The sequence below is a fragment of the Corvus moneduloides genome, chromosome 1 (assembly GCF_009650955.1).
Source record: "Corvus moneduloides isolate bCorMon1 chromosome 1, bCorMon1.pri, whole genome shotgun sequence".
NCBI lineage: Eukaryota > Metazoa > Chordata > Aves > Passeriformes > Corvidae > Corvus > Corvus moneduloides.
The window spans coordinates 143590885-143614230 of record NC_045476.1 but is presented as its reverse complement, the minus strand read 5'-3'; the positions used below and the strand labels follow the sequence as shown (position 1 = coordinate 143614230).

The 23346-nt window shown below is 35.7% G+C and overlaps 1 protein-coding gene across 10 annotated transcripts in view; it reads right to left on the bottom strand.

The window, feature by feature from the left end:
• VPS13B (vacuolar protein sorting 13 homolog B) overlaps positions 1-23346 on the bottom strand; it is a 436966-nt gene that overhangs the window by 362101 nt on the left and 51519 nt on the right. For 8 of the 10 annotated variants that reach the window (XM_032130187.1, XM_032130207.1, XM_032130170.1 and 5 more), the window contains exons 6-14: positions 20976-21157; positions 18280-18454; positions 13068-13333; positions 10360-10455; positions 9898-10020; positions 7651-7788; positions 6168-6255; positions 1086-1277; positions 331-500 (exon numbers count right to left, since the gene is read on the bottom strand). In XM_032130187.1, the coding sequence (XP_031986078.1) occupies positions 331-500; positions 1086-1277; positions 6168-6255; positions 7651-7788; positions 9898-10020; positions 10360-10455; positions 13068-13333; positions 18280-18454; positions 20976-21157 (1430 nt within the window). Of the gene's footprint in view, positions 1-330; positions 501-1085; positions 1278-6167; positions 6256-7650; positions 7789-9897; positions 10021-10359; positions 10456-11715; positions 12563-13067; positions 13334-18279; positions 18455-20975; positions 21158-23346 lie in introns of those variants that run through there. The other 2 variants (XM_032130215.1, XM_032130242.1) reach the window with 2 other exon arrangements.

Here is a 23346-nt window from a genome sequence, read left to right as displayed (position 1 = left end):
TCTCTTCTGATCAAAAGATCTGATCAACTGCTTTTTCATTTGCTTGATGCTTTAAAATCTTTTTTATTCATAAGTATTTTTCCTATCCTTACACAAGACCTTCACTTTCCAAGTCTAACTAGTCAGACAGCACTCCTTTTAGGTATCTGAATTTAAGGCTCACGGGCACCAAACTACTCCAGAACTCAGTGATACCTCCAGCACATGAAATAATAGGCCAGTAAGAAAATGCATATACATATATATATATATATATACATATATATATATATATATATAGAATAGCACATACTGATATAAGGAACTGAATTATTATCTGTGCATACATACCTTCTCACCCATGATTATGGGCAGCAAGTGGTCTAGTAAATTGAATTCTGCCACAGGGATTATAATTGTACACTTAAGAACAGTGAACGTTGTAAGTCTAGTGGGAATGTATTCTTCCAGTGATGCTATTTCTTCTGAGCTTGGCATAGTTCTATTTCCATCCATAATATCTACAATAAATCAAGATTACATATGTTTCACTAAAATATATAAAGTTGATGTTTTAGAAATGCCTAGAGACTAGCAAAAAGTGCAAAGCTCCCCCCACCCCTTCATAGTTAATGTTATTCCACACTGGTTTTACCTAAGGCTAAATGCAATACTAACTGGATTTTCTCTACCTGAAATCTGTATTGCTCTCAGAAACCCATCTTAACAGTTTACCATAACTTGTTTCCATGCATTTTCATCCTGTATGACTATTATTGTGAACTAATAAACACCAATAGGAATACTTTCTTCTCTAAGACTCCAAAATTAAGCTAGAGTAGACAATGAAATAAGCCATTCTTACTCAACATGAGGCTTATGACTAAAACAAAGGGCTTTCAAAGTGTCTGAAATTATCTCAAAAGTATATCCAACACTGATGGGGATATTGTTGCTAATTTTATCTTTATTTTACATTTTGCTCTTTGGACTCATAAAATCCCCAAGAGGTTTGGAGTTTTAACTATTTGAAAGCTGCACCTTCAAGAGCACTAAACGGAGTCTGGTTTAATTAGTATATTTGTGTATATGCAATAGGAGCAAACCTGGCTTAGTTTTGCTGTATGGTTCATACTCGTGTTCCAGAGCACAAACTATCATTTTCATTATCCGGTGTACTGCGCTGCTATCCAGTCGAAGATTGAGTGGACCCACAATGAGGCTTTTTGTCGACATCTCCTGAACATTTCCCAAATCTTCACTCTTTACTGAAGAAAGGTCTTGCTGATTCCCAGAAACTACAAGAAGTTTTATAAAAAGTTACACAAAACAATTGGACATAATAACATTTTTTATCAGCTACTTCTGTTTCAAATTCTGTGATCAAAGACTTATAAACATACAGAAAAATATAACAATGCAAATATAACACATGAATATACAATGACTGGTTTAACAGGTTTCAACAAAATTATTCCTGGTAAATGCAGAGCAAACAGGACAAATTTCTGCCTTGCTTCCAAGCACAGTACAACTTAGGAACTCTTCCATGAACTTCCTGTTTCTCAAATTTGGGACTCTTTGGAGGTGTCTATACTTCTGTGGCAACTTAACCCCACATGTCAGTGACAGCCTTGGTGTTCAAAACTTTCTACAGCTTGTCACCAAGATATCCATCCCTAATAATCAAGGAAAAGGTGTGGTGCAAAGACACATGACAGATCTGGGCCCTTGAAAGGTGAGCTGCCTTGACAAGGTTAGAAGAACCAGACTGCCAACTAAGATAAACCTTTCCTTCCATTCACATTTACCCCCATTCACTGATGTACAGGCAGCAAGAAAGAAAATTTCTTATATCATTATGTCTCAGACTGGTTTTTTTTAAGAGCCAACGGAGATAAACGAGTAGTTTAGTAAAGTAGGGTAATAAGGTAGACCAAAATCACACATTCACTGTATACAGGCTACTCATCAGCTACCAAACAGCACGACTATTTCTCTAAACATACTTCATGGAAATTCTTCAGTTAAATCATGCAGATTTCAGAAGCTCAAGTTTTCCTGTCACATATGACTTGTAAAAATATACCCCCATCCCTCTAACATACTTAGTTTGCAGAACTTCACTCTGATTTTTTTTCCTAATAGATCACTTTGAAAGTGTCTTCATTGCTTTGACACAAGCACTAAACATTAAATGTCTTGCTGACCATTACATAAATGAACAGTCTGACAAAATAAACATCAAGATTAAACGGATTCTGAGACTACAGAAGGGCAATGGAGCTGGTGAAGGGCCTGGAGCACAACACTTATGAGGAGCAACTGAGGGTGCTGGGGTTGTTTAGCCTGGAGCAAAGGAGCTCAGGGAAGACATTATTGCTCACCACATCTACCTGGAAGCAGGGGCAGGAGGTCAGTCTCTTCTCCCGTGTAAGAAGTTACAAGATGGGAGGCCTCAAGTTGTACCAGGGGCAGTTTCGATTGGATATTGGGAAAAATGTCTTTACTGAAATTGGCTACGGGCATTGGCACAAGCTGTCAAGGGAAGCATTGTAACCACCATCCCTGGAAGTGTACAAAAAATATAAGAATGTGGCACCTGGGGATACAGTTTAGTGGTGAACATGGCAGTGCTGGATTAACGGTTGGACTCAATGACTTAAGAGTTCTTTTCAACCTTAATAATTCTATGATTTCTGGTTGCCCAAGAGGAATCCAGTCATTTACCCTTTTGTCTCTCTCCTTTACTGAACTCTTTTCACTGCACTCATTCTAAACAGTCTTTATATTGAGGGAAGTTGAACTTGGGGGAAAAGGAAGCAAGGATAGGGGTTTATTTCCCTTATGTTTAAATCATACTCCATAAAACATTGTTGCTTCTAAGCACTGGTGAGGAAAAAGGTCCTCAAATAAACTGAGACTATGCCAAATTTGATGCACAGCTGGCCTAATGCTCTGCAGGTCTTTAGAGGCTTATACACTCAGCAGAAGAATTAACTTTATCCTTAAAAGCTCAACAGAAGTTGATGGTGAGAACATTTATAGCCTCTGCTTCCCTTGGTTTGTCATTTTTCTGAGAAGAAAAAGAACAATAAAAGAAAGATAAAAGGACAGAAGGACACTACCTTATAAAACCTATTGAAATCTTCAGTTGGAACTGAGTTACAACCTTTTGAATAAATCCTGAAAAAGATTTTTTTAAGACCCAGCTTACAGACTTGTGCATTTATTTTATAGGCAGTTAACATACATACTTTTATCCTTCCAATTCTACATGGTATTCACTTCAGATGAACACTACCAAAAGGTGTAAAAAACTGTAACATCACATAAAAAATAATAAGTCCAAAAATAATAAATCCAGAAGTAGTAACAGCCTACCTTTTTAAAGAAGAAAAACCAGACTTGCCTGTATATATTGTATGTATGTGAACAGGATATCTAAGTTTCAGAATTTATACAAACCAATTTCTGGAACAGCTCCATATAATTCCAACTAAGTGCAAAGAGAATGGGACACAAAATCTATTGGTTCTACAGAAGTAGGTGATCACAGGTGACTTGAAACTTCATGGATGCATAAAGACAGCCAATTTTCAACCACTGAGTTTTCAAGCTCTCTGGAAATCACATGTCTACTTCTAACCAACAAAAAATATCAAAATGAGTGCTGCATCATAAACTTGCCAGCAAAGCAGAGAGGTACACATTACAAACAAAAGGTAACTTCAACAGCATGCCCTGCTAGGTCTGTAGGTCATGCAAATCAGTGGTCAGGGAACTGACAGGCTACGTAATGTTTCGGGTAAATTGTTCTGCACTGAAATACGAAGCAAAAAACCAGAAAAATAAAGGAAGGGGAAGACAGACAGAATTTCAAAATAAGACTACTGTGCATAACTATCTTGCTTTCATTCAAAATACTGAAATTGATTAATGCACTTCTGTAAGTGACAGATGAAAATTCCTAAGGGTTAATGTTATCCAGGAGGCACTTGTGGTTTAATCAGTAATCCTATGCTTCAGGAAAGGTTAAAGGTGCAAAGAATGTGTCAAACCAAAATTGCCTTGGCAGATAAAAATCTTACAATCACAGTAACTGCCTCCTATGACTTAAGTTGGGTTAGGTTTTTTGTGGTATGTGGTGTGCACTAATTGTAACTAAAAACAGTTATACCAAAATAAATAGTAAAATGCAAACTTTCATATAAACAACACATTAAAAATACAGCAGATATATACTGTTTTCAAAATCTTAACATATTTATACCTTCATCTTAAATAAGTATTTTACACCTATTCATTTATATTCTATTTAACAACTATGCATTTAGCCCACAATATGGAAAAATTAGCTAGAAAATTACTAGCAGAAAGCATCACATTTGCTTTTCTGAGGAATAAAACTATTTGAAAACTTAAGATTTTAAGTTCTTGGCTCTAGAGAAACAACAACCATTTAAACTATTTAAAAATTAATTATTCCGTTCTTTTACGCAGCCAGGTTGCTGAAACTAAAGAAGTAATACTGAAAAAAAAGACTTGATAGGAAACCAAGATACATTTTGTGAGGTGTTTTCCTAGTGTCTGATGGAGCAAATAGAAGCCAAGGCTCTGAGAAAGCATTCTGGAAGAAAAAAAAGGAGAAGCTAAGGAGGGAAAAATGTAGCCAAAAAATATGAGTAGCCTGGCACTGAGTAAAAGAAAAAAGTCCTTCCAAGTTCAGTAATTTCTGAAAAGGGTTAATTAAAAGTCAGGAAGAGATATGATCATAACATTCCTTATGCATTCAGAGAAACAAGACAAAATACTCCACAAAAACAATTTTTCTTCATATTGCACATAGTCTGTGCATATTTTAATTTCTATACTAAGGTTCAAAGAGGAGATAAGGCTTACCTGAGGTTTTCAACTTCTCTACATAGGAGTTCAATGTGCAATTAAACATTATATCATTATTAATACTAGAAGATGTCTGCAGTAGACATCTTCTTAATTGTACATTTTCAGAGCTTCACTCCACACTCATGGTACAGAGGAAAGCCTCAGTCAGGAAAGAACTGTTAAATTTCCTGGTGTATGCCTCTACTGCTGAAGGCAACAGCATCATTTACTTATTTTTCTGAGTTTTTTACAATCCATCCTCTCAGGAAACTGGAAGGTTCTTTCCTACTACTCTTAGCCTTAATGTCCACCAAGTCAAGAAAACACAACTGAACATCAGGAGTTGTGATTTCTCTTACACAGAAATAGAAACACAAAAAACCAAAATCCAGATGAATTGGACTACGAAGCAAGGACTGTGGACTATGAAGATAAATTCAGTCACAAAATAGCAAGAAGTTCCCAACAGATATCCAGAGAAATAGTATTCACAATAATAAATACAGATAGGGAAGAAGATATTATTAATTTGACAATAAAACTGCAGAGCAGCAGCTGTAGATGACAGCCTACTGAGGAGTGAGGGGGAAATTATATCACAATTAATGCTAAGAATATGTTTAAAAATATAAACATACTACTTGCTGATAGATTAACTCCTTTGTCCCAGCTTTTGTGACACTGCAAAACTAGGTATACTTACTGCATTAAAATCACTTCTCAGACTTAGAAAAGAATTGATAGGAATCTCAAAAATTATTTAGAATTGGCCAGTATCTATGTGCACATGGTTCAGGCTAATATTTGCTCATCACATTGTTTAGATACATCTATTTAAAGATAATTCTTCACACTATCTTGCATCCTTGAGTTTTTCTTCATAGAAGAAAAGCAATAGTCCTTTTCATCTTCTGTGCCAAGTATATAATCAATCTCATTCTTCAACCAGTTTCTTAAAAGATATTTTTTTACATGCAAAGTCAGTAACTTTAAAAAAAAAAAAGACATTATACTTCATGAACACTACAAAAGAATTACTTTCAGTTTAGCAACTGGCTATAAAAAATATCATTATGATTACTTATGCAGGAAAAGAAAAATAAAAAAGGAAGAATACCAACAATCAACAGCTAACCTAAACAACCAACCTGTGAAAGACATCAATGAAGATGAAGCATTTTAATGATGATCCCAATGGTAAATCTAAGGTAAGTTAGAGGACAGCTGGTCAAGGACCATCTGGGCATTAAAAGTCTTTGTTTCTATTATTTATCAGGGTAAACAAAGGAAAAAAAAGGTACCTTTGCCACTGGTGCTTTCCATTGTGTACAAGTAATCCATGTAGAAAGCCCCAAACCTCTGCATTCCAGCTATCTCTGTGTATGTCTCCTACCAACAAAGCAAAGCAAACAAAGAAAATGTTGTATAAGGAAAGAATCTTGAGACTACCAACTGATAGACTGGTATTAGAGAGATATATTCATGTTTGGATTTGTGCATCAACACAGGGAAAGGCTTATCAAAGCAAAGGACAGAGGTCATCCTAAAGAATTCACCTTTCTGATAGGTAATGTAACTTCCATTTGAGGCCACACAAATGCACATCCATAATTCCTGTGGACATGCTGACCAATTCATCAATAACATCTAGTCAATTAGTACCTTTAATGAAGTAAATATTCTTCATTTGACCTCTTACATGCAACACATCAGCCTAATTAAATACACTGAAAACTTCAGCTCATTCAGTTCGGCATTGTTATTCAAGGAATATTGTGGTTTTATCTTTCAACAGCAGGAAACTTATCAAGACTTTATGCCAACATTGGGATTTATACATAATACAATACATTAGCAGCAAATTTGTTTCCTCTCTTGCCAAAAATATAGGCAAATTGTAAAAGCATTGAAGACAGACCAAACCCAGAGTAAAGCTTAAAACTAAAACAAACTATAGGAAAAGTCTGAATTTAAGTACTTGTGATTTTACTAATTTCATTTTCTCATGTGATTCTTCAGGGTTACACTTCATCAATAGTACTAAAAAGGTGAAAATAGTAAAATTTAAATTAAAAGGAAATTAGATACATTCCAAATTGTAAATGGCTTATCTGTACAATAAACAGCACAGACCTCCACCTATGAACACACCTGGAAAAGACCACCTTGGTCATTGCAACCAGTTTAATAATTGCAGACAACCAGGGAATGAAGTTTTACTGCACAATTTACAACAACAGAGACTAGAGGTGACTGAAAATTTGTTTCCACAGAAGGCAGAATTAGCAAAATTTTCTCTGAGTAGACAAATACAGGACACAAACAATAGAATTAACACTGTCCAAATCTGCCAGCACTTCTTAGCTTGAAGACCACAGACTACTTACTGTTTGGGTTTAAAATATGTGCTGGTAAAGCTTGACTTTTTGGTAGTATTCTCTCATGTGTCTCTTTTCCTCTTAAAATGTTCTGTGGTTACTGCTTTTGGAAACTATGACATTAATTCAGTTTTGGGGCAGGAGGGGAGTTGGGGAGTTTGAGGTTTCTTCTGGACATGTTTTTTCAGTTTGGCTCTTTCTTTGGCTCGGTTTTTGTGGGTGTCTTTTTTTTTTAACACAAACAGATTTACTTTTTTTTTTTTTGCCAGCTACAAAGTAAGATTCAGCTAAATGTGAAAAAGTAAAGAGAATTCAGTCCTCTAACAGTACACAGATCTAAATAATTATAAGAAATCCATGAGAGAGCATTGGAAATTATTCTGTAAGAAAAGTGTAATTCTCTGACCTTATGATGAGCTGCATCCAGTATGAATTCTGCACGAATACTATTATTTTCTGGACTTCTATAATCAAATAGTGAATTGGTAAGGTATGTCATTCCTTTTGCACTCAAATTTTCTCCACAGTTAAAGAAGCATGCCTCCTTCATGAAGCAGTAGAAAGTGAGGCAGGAGAGGAAAAAAAATACACAGTCAAGTTAACAGAGCAATTTCAATTCTGTCATAACACATAAATAACACACAGAGTGGCATCCCTCAAGAGCGTATTCCATTATGAATGAAGATAAAACAATGAAATTAACTTTATTTGTTAAGGCTAAGCTCCTGTCCACTCCTTCCCCATTTTCAAATCAATAAAAATGGCCTGAGCTAATGAATATTATACAACTCATGATACAGAACATACCAGTTGCATTTTAACAGCAAATAACCTCAGATCATTGTTGCTCCAAATCCTGCCCCATCCTCTTCAGTATACACAAACTGCATACTCCATTTCTGGCTGAACAATCCTTTCAGATGCTGCATCCATCCCCTCCAAGACAATCAGTTTTTTCCCATGTATGACCTCACTGCTGCATTATCATTCTTTATTCATCTAGATTTTAACATGCCTTCTCCCAGACTTCCATCCTTCTGAAATCAATACAACTTTCCTAACGAGTTATTAATCCAAGTAAGTTATTTAGGAGATTTATTTTTTCCAACTATCTATTCTCAATCACAGGCAGAGCCAGAACCTTTATGAAAGGCACAATCCCACAACCATAGCAGTACACAGATGACAGGCAAGTAGTATCACCACCACTGTCACAAAGCATGGATTAGACCAGAGAGTGGCAGAAAAATGAGTAAGAATAAAACTCCAAATGTCCCTTATTAACTAGCCTAAAGGAAATTAGCTCCGTTAGTCAGAGCATAGTGCTAATAATGCCACAGTTGCGGGTTCAATCCCTGTATGGGCTATTCACTTAAGAGCTGGACTTGATGATCTTTCTGGGTCCATTGCAACCCAGAATATTCTATGATTCTGTGAAATTCTCTTGCTTACCCACCCACCTCAGTCTAAAAAAAAAAAATCAATTCTCTCACAATTTTATACCTGACAATGTCAGTTTCCACAGACAAAGTGGCTGTCTACCCTAACATGCCCAACCACATCTCCCTTGTCCTTAACAAGGCCAGCATAGCATTTTTCCAGTTGGCTCACCCTTGCTTCCCCACCCCTTCTTTCTGGAAAAGCCTATATGTATCCACTGCAGCACACCAGTCATGTAGTGTGTCCCACTGCATCCCTGAAATCCCAACAATGTCATACTCAGCAGCCGTGTAAGGATATTTTCTTGTTTTCTGCACTGCATACAGAAACAACTGAGATGCATGCCGACCCACGACGCTCTCACAGGGCAAAGATAAGAAGCTGCCCCATCATACCTATCACAGTACAGTATATGATTTCCCACATTAGGAGATATTTGACATAAATATAGGCACTTGGTATTTTCTTTCACATTCTTAATTTTTCTCTTTAAAATACTTTCCAAGACTTCACAGGGCACTAGCACCAAGTTAACAGGTCTCTTCTTGGCTGCATTATTTGTTTTTATTTAAACATAGATAATAGTTGCTGTTCCCCAATACTCTTCTATCTACAGGGCACTATTCTTTCGACAGTTCAACTAAAAATCATTATTATTGAATTCAGAATTTCATGTAACACTTCATTAAATATTTTTAAAGTAGTTCATAAGGATACCTGATTTTGTGTTAGGCAACTGAAGATTTGCATCTATTTAAAATACAAAAATTAATACTGTCTCACTCCTTCACGTCATACTGCTCTCAATCTTACTGAAAAGTGAGGTAAGACACTCATTCAGTATTTGTACCACATGTCTATTATCTTCAGCACGCAGTGTTCACATTTTTTCCCTTCCAATCTTCTATTGATTTAAGTACTTGCAAAGATTTTCAAATGTATTTTAATTTGTTATACAAAATCAAAGTATGCCAACAAAGGCAACAATGGGTTATTGCCCAAAAAGAAAAAATAAGTCTTATGTTCTGCCTCTTCTCAGTCTGAGGAATTTCTCTTTTCAACTCTAAGGAATGGACATTGAGTTCTAGATCACAGTAACATCCAAAAATCACAATTGGTAACATCAGTCTTTTCCAATTTTACTATGAAATATTTTAATAAAGGATAACAGGATTGCTTTTCAGCAAATCAACTGATATTTCAACATACTCACTTCATCACTCCGATTCATATTCTCTTCAAAATCTTTAATTCCCATAATTCCTTTAAGGCACATAGCTTGGCAACCAACAAAACCAATTTGGCAATCAAAAAAAAGTTCACCTTTCATAAGGACCTAGTGAGAAAAAAAAAAAAAGTGATAAATATTAAGACTTCTACTCCACAAGAAATAGAGAAGATGGACAAAAATGAAGCAAAATATGCTTAGTTTATAAATTTAGAGTTTTAATAAACACCAATCATACAGAGCACTTAAAAGGAAGGGATTATTAGTGTTTAACCACTACAGTATCGAAGTTTAGAGAGTTAATATCTACATGATTATTACAATAAAGACATCCAGTATGACAGAATATGAAAAGTCAGCAACACAATAATTAAAAAATATTTTATTGGAAACTATTTGGTATATTACTTATAATGTATCAAAAAAGCCCTGTCAATGGAAAGTTACCTCAACTGTTGTTCCTTCTTGTTCCCAGCATATAACTTCTTTGGATTTTACTTTCTGAGGGCTGTAATAACTACTTTCAGCTTGCATTTCAGTGAGCTACAGAACAACAGGATAAACACCTTATAAAAGTCAATATTATTATTAAACAGCAGTACTGTCATTAAAACACAGAACTGATAAAGACAAAGTAATCTATGGGCAAAAAAATATTAACTGTCAGGAAACAGGTGCAATTAAACAGCTGAAACACATTATCCATACTGGAATGTCTCATATTCAACTTCTGGTGGAAATATGCTATAACAGAATGTTTAAAATCCACTATAGTATTTTTAGTTTGCTTATCTAAAGAGAAACTGTGAAAAGATGAAACAGATACACAGCTGCATTATTAATATCAAATGAGCTTATAAACTGCTGTAAAAATCCATTAATACTTTATTCATTATTCCCAGAAAATAATTAAATATGGTAATATTACAGACACATTTTGATTACAACCATACTCCTTTTTGTTTCACGTCAATGCAATTGAGAGCAACATGCATTTACATTTCTTGCATGATTTTGATAAAAAAATTCAAAATGGGAAAACGCATACAGGTTAAAAAGCACTTAACCTACAGCTAAGAAAAACAAGAAAAGACAAACGCAATATTGAATATATTATGTTTGGCATGAAAAAACACAAGTTAGTTTATGTTGAACAGCTTAAATACTTCAAATTCTAATTTTTATAAAGGAATATTTACACACTTTTATTTTCATGACTGGATACATGGATGCTGTTTCAATTCAAAATTTTGTAACCCAAATGTCCAAGAAAATTGGATTAAAAAGAATCACTGATCACCCTTCACCTGTGTGCAATTATTGTAGAGGAAAAGCAATTAATTGATTAAAAGAACTCAGAAATTACAAGAATAGTTTTCACCATTATTAGAAAACGGTACATTTAATTTGGCATAATTTTTAGCTGGAATGATACCAACTATTCAAAATGTTAATGCAGAAACTTGACCTTATTTTTTAACCAAAAGATAAACCACAAATTAATTCCATACATTCTTTGCATGCAAGCAGAACAATGAATTCTGTTTTCCTTCTGTCACCATATTAGCATCATACATCACATTTAAAATTTATAGAATGCAAACTGTTACATTTTAAGTAGTTTTTAATCACTTCGTAATATAAAATGTGTGAACTTGCAAATGAAGCATTAGGAAAGCTCTCTCTAGCAAAACACATGTTCAAAAAAGAAGTTCATATTTTTAAGGAGTCTTCTTGCACGAGGAACGAGAGCACAAAATTACTACTGTATGACAGTGCAAAAGAAGATGCTGAGCCGTGATAAATGAGAAATTTGAGTTTTAATGGCTTGTTCACATTTCAAGTGGTTTCCCAAGGATACAATAAATGGAGGGGAAAAAAACATTCCATTATTTATTTTTAGCCTCTTTTAATGAAGGCTGAAGCAGATTGACACAAAAGAACATGACTGAATGCTTGAATGCTGCTGATATCCTCAAATTTTGCAACCAAATTTTTCAGGAGGCTGAAGCTTAAAACATCAACCTCCCCACAGGATGTCTACAGCTTCCAAAGTCACTTGTCTTACCCTTTGTAACAGTTGCTGAGCAGCTAAATGCCATTCTACACCACAAAAAAAAACCTGCTAAATTAGGCATAAAGCCCCATACAACACTCTTGTGCACAGATGTCAAGCCAAACAGGCAAGAAAGGGACAGGGAGCTCCTGATGGTATCGGGTATATAATCAGGCACATAGTTCTTGTATGAGAGTTATGAAAGTATTGCAGTTCATCTGAAAGGCTCAAAGTCATAAAAATAACCCTAAATTACTCTGTGCCAAAGTTCTGACCTTGATTTAATACATGCTTAATTGTAAAGCCAAGAGGCACTTTGTGTAGTTATGCACATAAAATTGCTTGCATACAATTTGACACATGTTAAAAGTATTCTGCTAATTCAGTACCTTAATTTTTAATTTCTGTCAGTACATCTCAATATCTTATTCACTCTCCATATTCCCTTCTGGAAGCTTACAAAATATTAGAGAGAAGGGCAGCAACAATTTTCAGCTTTGCTTAGAGGTAATACTTAAATCCTTCTCTACATACACAGTTTATAGCTCAGACTATATGCACTATTTATCTTTTTTTCTTCAATGCAATTTCAACCTATAGAAAAAAAATCCAACATTATCAAGTTAAATTCATATTTTCACACACAACATCCAAAAAAAGAGTAGTCACTAAAAACTCCTCAAATCCTACTTCTATGAAACTATAAACTAAAATTTTTATTTAAAAAATACCTACTTGTATAAACATTAGATGGATAGAATACTGCAATAAACATTTATAGAAAGCCTTTAGGCTTTTTCTCACATCAAAAAATATTAAGAAGTGTTAAGTAAATTAAGTAGTTTACTTGAAATATTACAAAGTTCACACTCAAATTCTAGCTTAAATAACAAAACCGACTCACATTGCCATTATCAGTCGAGTGTAATGGAAGAGGAACTTTCAGCATTCACATTTCCTGTTACTCATTAATATATTACTCCCATCATAATACCAACAATATTTGTCTTGAATCAAACAATATACAAACACTCAGAAAATCTTTATGCACTTCCCCAACAAGTCAAATGAATCCTTTATAACACAGAGAAATATTTACCTTAAAAGTCACTGTTGCCTTGGTACAGTAAAATCCAACTGAAATAATAGGATCCTTGAGGGACTGAGATTTCTGCTGTTCTGCTGTTCCATCATCAATTCCACTAGAATCATTCTCTTCATCATCATAACTCACAATAGCAGGAACAAAAGACCAAGCCCAAGAAACCCATCCTTGCTGCTGGTCATCATCTTGATGTAAATAAGGATCTTGACTAGTATACTGTGCAGGATATTGCATTACTAAGCTTGCTTCATCATCTGTGCCTTTTAAAACAAAAACCTAGTTAAATTTCAGATAAACCATATTTGAAAATTTATTTATTAAACTCATATTTATGGTATGTGAAATTTATCTCGGACAGTATTCCACATAGCATTCACTGGTACTTGGCTTATAATCATAGAAAGTGAGTAGAAATTTTAAAATACTGAATATGAGTTTTCAAACACTTCTTTGATTCATTAACATTTTCCTCCAAAAAATATTAAGGGTCTTAACATTTTCCTCCAAAAAATATTAAGGGTCTTTGCCATAGTTCTAGTATCACACATCTGCAGTGAGACCAGAATTTGCCATCTATACCACAAGCTTTCAAGGCTTCTTCCATTAAAAACCTTCTAAAGCTGCAAAATTAAACCTTACTAAATAATGATATATTATGATCTTGTAGTTTCCAATTTTAAAATAAAATTCAAAAGTACTTCAGTTGCAACAGCCTAATGCAAAAAAACGTAAATACAGCACAGATAAAAAACTTAAGGTTGCAGACCTCCTTCGTTTAAAACTAAGCTTTTCAAATATTCTAAGATACAAATTTATCTACGCTCAAAAAAGTTGGTATCCATCTGTGAGCCAAAGTCAAAATGTTGGTCTTCTGTGAAAATTATTAGAGATAGCACACAGAGCAAAACAAGAACTTCCCCCAAAGACTCAAGTCTAAGACTCATGATCCAAACAGGTAGGTAAAACTGCATGTACAAAGAGCACAAAAAGCTTTTATCTGGTTTCATCACCACTCTTATGGGACTCACGAGGGCTATTAAATACTTCAGAATTACTACAGGCAGTACAGGATGCAGTACTGTTCCTGTAGGTGAAGGGTATGTTTAATGAATCATTTAACTGAGAACAGAAATAGGCATATTCAATTTCTATTTACCTATTTTTAAACTCAGAGATCCCATTCTTACAAGTTTTAGACCTTTTTAGTCTAATTAGTCTTTAGCCTTTTACTCTATTTATACTTGCATACTGGAAGAAAGAGTAATAAAAAACACTCATGAGAATTCTCTGCACATGCTCAAGAGGCAAGGACACCTCCTCCCACAAAGGCATGCAAGTTTCCTTTCTGCTCTCTTCACAGAAGTCTCAGGGATCAGATTTCAATCCAAACATAAATATTGAAACACAGCAAATACAGAAGAGGTGCATGTAAAATCTTGGAAAAAGCCAAGAGGAAGAACTGCCAGCTATAGAAGGAAAAAAACTGATAAGAAGCATGATTCAAGTAGTTAGCACAGACTGGTGTTGGCAAGCACAAAAGAAATGGTGGAAGGTCTGGCAAAAACTGAAAAAAAGGCACATGTGTAGACCCTGGGCCATCCATAACATTTGGTCTACTTGGCCATAAAATTCAGCCATCATTTAGCATACTCCTCTCGGCAGTACACAGAGACAACACCAAAATATGCCAAGTAATAGTTTGGATTATATTTTTTAATCTTTTGGAAACCATTAAAATCAGCACCATTTTAGCCTGGCTCCTCTATCTATGTACTGTGAGACAGAAAATTGAAGAGGAAGATGTATCTATTTTCTATCACTAAATTAAAACTACTACAGCCACTATATAACCACCAAACTTCAGAGGAAATGCCTACCAGCCTCATAAGCAACACTCAACATCCTCTAAACACTTCAAATATAAATACAACGTAAATTCCTTTATAACAAGGAATATATGAAGGGGAGTATGTACTTGGGAAACATAAAATCTCTTTGCTTTGAATTAACTACACTAACCACTTCATCACCTGCAAACATATAGGATAGTGAACCATAATGACAAAAACCCTATTTCACATACATGAGTTTGTTAAAGGACAAAATGTTACTCTGCATCAGAATTCTATAGCCACTCTTTCTAGCCATCCACAGCGAGTTCACATTGGAACAATCCTGATCCATAACGCAGGGCAGTGATTCCAGTTAACAAATATATTTTATATATATTACAAGATTGCAGTGTGACTGCATCTCATTGTTTGCATGTTCAAATCAAGTTCGATCTTCAGAAATTTACTTTCTTTTGAAGGGTTTGAGGTATTTATCTGTAATAAGAGTCTGGGAACTGGTATCTCTCAACATAAATCTGGAATTAACCCAGCAGAAAATTACCCTCTTGGTACTTATTTATTTATTTATTCCTCTGTCTGCATTAGTTTTCAGCCAGGCACAGGTGATCCAGCTTAGCCTGTGGCTACACAAATACAAGTACTGGCACTAGAGGAAGAAGGAAGAAATGCATCACTATCCCTGCTGGCAATAGCACAAATTTTCATCTCATTGAATCAGCCATGAAACTTCATGAGCGAAATTTAGTACATACTTCAAGGACAGAACTGTAGATGTTCATTCTTGTATCACTAAATAATATAGATGATTTCCTCATTCAGAATTTGACTGCTATAAACTGAAGAAGGCACTGCAAACTGACAATTAAGACACTGGAAACAAGCATAAATGGAGTGACCATTTAGCCTCTGCGTAGCAAAATATTTTGCAGTGAAGATAGAAATGGGCTTCTAAAACTACTTCTACATCTCTGGCTTGGCCATCCAACAATTGCCATCTGTCTTGTGCTCCGAAGGAGATAGTTCTGTCAAATACATATGCTCATATAATCAAGTACAATGATCATGTTAGAGCACAGCATAGCTGAACAAAAATTGCGTAGGAAATTACGGATTTCTTCTTTTGCAATCTTACTCTAATCACTGACCCCTCTGAAAAATCTTGTGTACAACAGTGTGAAGTTACATTCTATTATTTCTTTTTTAGATGGCTGTTTTATGGAAAGCTAGTAAGTAATATTCACATTTGTTCAAAAGAATGCAAATGGGATTGATCAACAGCAATTGCAATTCAATCTTCCTGAAGGTATACATTAAAAATAAGGATGATGGGATGGATTACCAAAAATTTTACACATATTTGGATGTAAGAATCTCAAATTTAATTCTAGATGCAAAAGAGACTGAATACTTGTAGGCAGATGCCTTTTAACATTAACCTTTGCTTAAACTGTATTTGTTTCACCACTTAATTTCACACCTTAACCAAAAGAAGCCAAGTAAAACCCGCTTGGCTCTGCTGACTTCTGTCCTCTTCCACAGTTAAAGCTTCATTCCAGTTTTCTCATTACCCAGTTACTCTGTCTCTAATCCTTATATCTTTTTATCTGAAACTCATTGCTTACCCATCCCAGCTATTCTCATATTGACTCATACGATTTTTCTATTCTTCCTGCATCTTTCCTGTATTCAAATGGCCTTAGTTGCCTTATTGACTCCAGGAATGCAGGTATGAAATTCAAGCAACTCTAAATACATTGTAATCCTCTACAGCATGAATATTTAGCCAAATCTAGGGGAAATTTCATGCCAACAAAAGAAAGATATTCATGATACAAAGACAACCCTCTGTCTGAAAGCAGTGCTTCAGAGAAAACTCCTTCACACTTACTCCTGTAAATAGTACAAAACATTGGTTAGATGTAATGTTATTAAAACACACACTAATCATTTTTCTAAAACCTGTATGCTTTCTAAGTCTCAGCAGAATATTAAGCCAATATTTCCAGAATATTAATTACTTCTAATCATAAGTCTTGTGTAATGAACTTCTCCTTTCTTGCAATGCAGAGTTTCTAGTGCAGAAAACCAAGCTTTAGAGAAAACAAGAGAACTATTTACAGATATCTTATTTGTTTGCTCAGTTCCACAGAGCAGTAACATTACAGAGAATTCTACATCTGACATAAGAGTGAAACAGTTATCTGTGCCAACCAACAGTGAAGGCTGTATTTTGGAAAAAAAATTTCCACTCCTTTCATTTATCAATCATGTATCTATTTCTCTGAAACCAGAGATGACAGTAACACAGAATAAAATAAGAAAAAATTATCGTCTTCTAATGCAAAATAAAATGGTATATTTCTTAAACAGAACAAAATTAATTAAATAGTTTACACAAAGCTTCAAACTGCTGAAATATTATAAACTTAAGGCTAGCTTATGAGAGCTGTGTCACCTTCAAATGAAATTCCAAGAATTTTCTAGATATTGTCACGCTCTTGGGTGGTGAGATAAATCTCTCTTCCTATTTCTCCAGATTCAAATCCAATCTTGGAAAGATAACCAAAACTTCTGTCTTGAGGAGATTAAAATTAAAATAAAAATCTCTAAATAAATTCACAAAATCACAGAATATGCTGAGTTGGAAGGGACCCACAAAGATCATCGAGTCCAACTCCAGGCCCTGCACAGAATTACCCCAAGAGTCACCCCATGTGCCTGGGAAGCAGCAGATGAGAAACAATCACAAAGGTAAAGAAAATTCACCCCTCATCACTGCAATGCTCCTGAAAAGATCCTGTTGCAGCAAGTTACCATGAAAGATCATGTAGAAGAGGGAATACATGTTATATGAAAATAAAAAGCAGTTGAGACCAGACACTGTAAAAGGACAAAACTATGGAAACAGTGTAAAGTAATACTTTGCTGTTTCGAACAAGTTCTGATATATCTATTCTCAATCACCATTTTCAAAGAAATTAAGAAGCACACTGGCTTTTCTCTTATTTAGCTCAAATGTGGCTGCTGCCAGTTTCAAACTTGCTTATGAAAAGGTGCCTTGTTGTATGGTGTATTGACAGATAAATCCAAAGTACTCTACTGTGTCACAACTCCTAAAATGGTCTTCTTAGATCATATTTAACATCAGTTTAGTTAAGACCATCAGAATTCTTTATGGAACATAACATCAAAGACATTAAAGCACTGCATACCTACCCAGCACAATGAACTGCCTCTAACAACTGCAGACTGATGAGATACTTGGCAAGAACTAGACTTGGATATTTACATTCACAAAAAGCAAAGAAACACGTTTTTAACATTTCTTCTTACAAATTAAAAGCTGTATTTACCTGTGATATTTCCCAAAATATCTTTCGTGTGGCAAATCAAATCCTCACTTTCCCCATCTTTGAAGTTCCCTATTTCTCCATAATAAAGAGCAATCCCAAGTTGCATTATACGTATAAACATAGGAAGCTGCTGATCAGAGATTGAAAGTTTCAAACTTTCAACTAATGTGTGAATCTATAATATGAAAAGAGAACAAAAGCAAATAATAACAAAGCTCTGTCATCAGTAAAGCCCACTTTTAAACCATACAATTCCATATTCATCTGCTATGGGCATTCTGTTTCCAAAAATGAGATTTGCAATACAACAGAAGGCAAAGGGCTGCAAACAATGAAAACATTCACTCTTTGGGAGGTCACACAAGAGATCTTCAGTTGAAAAGTCAAGTGTAACATGTTTACACATACAGAAACACTTTTGTATTTGTTTTTTAAAGTTGATGCTGACAAAATTTCTCACATATAAGTGATGTAAGAGCATCTGATTAAACTTTTCATTATGGAGTTTCTTTAAAATCTCTGCATGCTAAAGAAACTCTAGATATACTGTTCTAATATACAAGGTCCTTCATTTTGATTCTTTCCCACTCCAAACTTTGTTCCAAGTGGCCAAGTAATGAGGGGAAGAATTAATTCCAACTGAAGTGCAGAAAACTGGCTCCTCTGAATATTCCATTTCAAACATGCAGTTAACATGCTTTTCACTAAATGAAAGAAAGCTTTGCAAAGACTGTAATTATTGGGATGAAAACTTATACTTCTTTAAAATTTTAGCTGTAAAACAGCTATTTTGTGTATGAGCTTATTCTATAAAGACAAAGCCAAACAAGATAAGAAAGCTACCTTTCATTAAATAAGAGCTGCATAAAATAAAATTATTGTAACAAAATTACTGTCTAACATTAGGCATACTTTTAACTCCAGTAAGTAAACTATGTGCAACATAACCAAAACCAAAATCAAAATATAAACTAAAAAAAGAAGTTAAAACATCTTAGAACAAACTAACACGTGCCTTAAAATAGGGCAGAGGCAAAAAATGGCCAACAAAGATGGCCAGAGAAGTTTATAGTCCATCACAGTGCATTTTAGCATGAGTTTTCTTTTAGTCCAGTATCCACTAAAAATTGTAAGCAATAAAATAACAATCATCATTTTTTACAACTATATAATTTTAAAATATATGGAAGACTGTCAGCATTTACATTGAAGTGCGCTGTCAGAGACTTGTAATTTGGCCACAAACTTTTGCTCTCCAAACTTAGCATATAGGATGAGCTAGTACAGATTACTTCTCCAAAATTAAGAGAACTCTTTGGCTACTTAAGAATAAGGCTTTTTAACATTAGGATTTACTGTGTATATGCAGCAGACCGTCACCACAGAACCTAAGCCTGTAACTGGTAAGCTAAAGACAGTCATATGAAGAATCCTTATCATCACTGGAGTTCATATACATTGTGAAGTTAAGGCACAATGTTAAAAGTCCTAGTATCATTGAATACACAGCTCCTTGTTTATAAAACTCAAAATAGGCAAACTTCCAAAATTGCTACCTATTCTGAACAAAGGAGGGGGAGGAGAAGCTTTTCTTTCTAGTATGAAGAATCAGTCTTGGCATAAATCAAGATCCACACATGAAAAAGAAGCTTCTGCAAACATGCATACCACCAGGCATTTGTGTGCAGCATTTTGTGACTCTTCTTAGCCGGATAAATCCTCATATGGTCATTGCCATATCCACAAATCCTGAAATTTGCTCAAAGTAACCAAATGCTTACAGTTCCCACACAGTAAAGTAACCAAAGGCATACAGGGCACTTGACAAACTGGACACGTTGAACTCCCAGCCTCAAGCTGACAGCAGCCTAGGGCTGCATGAATCGTATCACGAACTGAGTGACACTTTTAATTGTATTCTTGAGAAATGCCCTTCAAAACTTACCTAAACATTTACCATTTTGCAGTGCATACGCATGGAGATTACTTTTTATTAACACTGTCTACATCTTAATTTAAAAAACACCTCTCAGCTGACTAGATGGGCACCACTGGTTTCTTTGAGAGCAGGGAGGAAGAAAGACAAACCTTACATGCATGACTACTCAGAGCAGAAAAAACCAGAGTAAGGTAGTTTAATCTCTCCACCAACTCAATACTTGGTTTCTGCACTGCAAAATGTAAAGATGTCACCTAGTGTCAGATGTCTGTGAATAATATTTAATATTGCACCCCTGCTCACTAGGAGATGAGTTTGGCTTGCTAATCCATCTCACATGGTTCACTGCAGAGTGCTAATACACTGAAGTTTCTTGTTATTCATGAGAGTTGGAGCTACATTTGAAACAATAACTTAAGGCAAAAAAAATCCTTTGCATCTTATTGCAGACACCCTCAAGTATACTACTGGGGTTTTTTAACAGGTTATCTGCAGACTTTCTTTCCTCCCTTACAATTTCTTGGAGTTTTTTTAAACTCCAAGAAAAAATGAAAATATTAGAGAGCATAACTTCCTTAATTACGTGCTGTTTCTGTACATAAACTAATTGCACCATATGATCAAAACACAATTGAAAAATTTCTTTAGCTAAACACAACAGCATAAGCATTTCGTTTTACTTAAAATTCTAAAGGATATTTTGAAAAGCCTCAAAACTTCAAAAGTGAGTAGCAAAAAAATTATTTTGGATACCTACTTTAATAATTGATGGCATTTTGGAGTTGAGGTTATCATAAGTAAAATGCAGACGAGTCCTGAAGGAACATTTGTACAGCAGAGGTTCCTGGTAAAATTCAATTTTACCACTAGCATTTCTCTTATCAAGACATACTGTGCAGTCAGAAAAGTTGATCATCTTCCTTAGTACCAGATCAGTGGCTTTTAAAAGAAGTGTATAGGTTAAAAAAATACATTGCATAAGAAAAGTAAGTCATGCATACAGGTTCTTAACTAGAAGAAAGCAATAGAAGGTAGTTTTTTGGTATTGATATTTAAATCAGCAGCAAAGTACTTGCTTATGTAACTAAAGAGAAGCATTTCCTGTGTCTGACTTTTTCTGCTGAATGCACAGGAAGTGAGGACAAATTTGTTACACCCAATTAAAATTTTCACCCTGTTTGCTGTACCTTAGCTCTTTTTATAAAAGAAGAGTACTGTTTCATGTGGAAGCATACAATAAATATCATTCTCATTATTCTTCCAGAAACAATTTTGCATATTATCCCCCAAAGTTTTCTTTTGAACCTTCCAAAAGAAACGAGCTATAATAGTGATCTGTCGCGGGTTGGGTTTGTAACCGGGCGGAAACACCAATTTAGTGTGGTGGTTTGGTCTAAAATACTCATTACTGTTTATCTTCTGTGAGATAAGAATTAGGAGAAATGCAAAGCAGGCACCAAACTTGAAAGAATATAAAGAAGTTTATAAACAGACCTAAAAGAAGGGAAAAAAAAAAATTATACCACCTTCAGAACTCTCCTCCTCCCCCCACCTTCCTCCCTTCTCCCACTGACAATGTAAAAAGACGACCCTTAAGATGTTCAGTCTGTTTACCACTTCCATAATAACCTTGTTCAGTCCATTTAGAAGGAGAAGTCTCTTCTTGCTCATGCTATGAAAACATTATCACAACGAGACAGCCGCCCACTTCCAAATATTGTTCTGTCCATTTAGGAAGAGGAGTCTCTCTGCTCACATGTGAGTCCCTTCCCCCGACTTGCAGCTTTTCCCGCAACTGCTTTCGAGGGTCCACTCTTGAAGTTTTTTGGGCTACAATTTTAAGGTCGAGCCGTTCAGAAACAAAAACAGAGGCCCTTCTCCTTCCCTGGGAGCAAAGGGTCTTCATCTGGTCCATCTCTAGGGACTGAGGTTTTCTCCTTTCCCGTTTGGAGCAAAAGTCCTCATCTGGTCCATCTCTCCCTGTCCAAACTTCTCATGAAATTACAGCTGCGTCAGCATCTGCCTATCTCAGCGCAGGTGCTTTTGCTTACGAGTTGAACACTCCACCCCCCATATCTTCATGAAATTACAACGGGTACTCTGATACATCATAGCTTCACAACAGAATTTCAGCTTTAAGCATCTCCTCTCTCTCTTCCCTCAGATTTTCAGCTCTTCACAGCAATAAAAGGATTATTCTCACCTCGGCCTTGCAGCTTTGCAGCTGGAATGTTGAATTTTTCTTATCGCAGTGGAGAGGGGGGAGAGCCGAGCCGCTCTGGCTGCCCACAGCAAGGCAGTGGGGGGGGTTCCATGGCTGGAACAGGTCCATCGGCTCCAGGATGGCCATGGCCCGGCCCGGCCTGGCCCAAGCAGGGACTGGGCCCTCTGGCCCCCACACGGGGCCTGCAGCCACCTGTGCCAGCGCCGGAAACGAGAGAGAGCTTGGGGGGGCGGAGTTTGTCTATTCTTAAATGTGGATCACAGAGGCGGTCACAACTTTAAGTGGCTTAGAGAATTGTCCATATTCAAACTGGCCAGCTGATAGGTTCTATCAGGTGCCAGAGGAAGCTGTAAGCACCCCTTAGCAAGGACATCCCTTCCGGGACTATGCTTGCTAACCTATGACATGATCTTAACATGAAATATATTTTGTGATTTTGTCATATTAGTTTGTAATTATTTTAGCCAGAACAAAAAAAATAGGTTCAGGAAAACATTAATTGAATTCCCCACTCTACCTGAAATCTTCTCTGTGATCTTAGCACAGTTACTGTGCCCTAGTTCCACCTCCATCCAATGTCAGCAAGAGCACCTAGACTTAGAGGTGAACGTTGGCAATTCAAGGACTGAAACATTCAAATACTGAAGACCAAGATAAAGAGTCAGAAGCTGGGGGCTTTTTCCCCTGAACATGTGAAGTGAAAAGGACCAGTCTTGCAATTGGTATGCTGTGCTCGCTATAGTGCAGCACATTTTACTGCCTCTCTTGTCAGCCTGTTTAGAGTTTTAAGATCATCACAAACAAGTGCAATGGAATTCCTTAACGTGCTACTGCTCATTCACAAAAATTGCCTAAGCACTCACTGCCAGCAGCAAGCACAAATTCAAATATCATCACACGATGG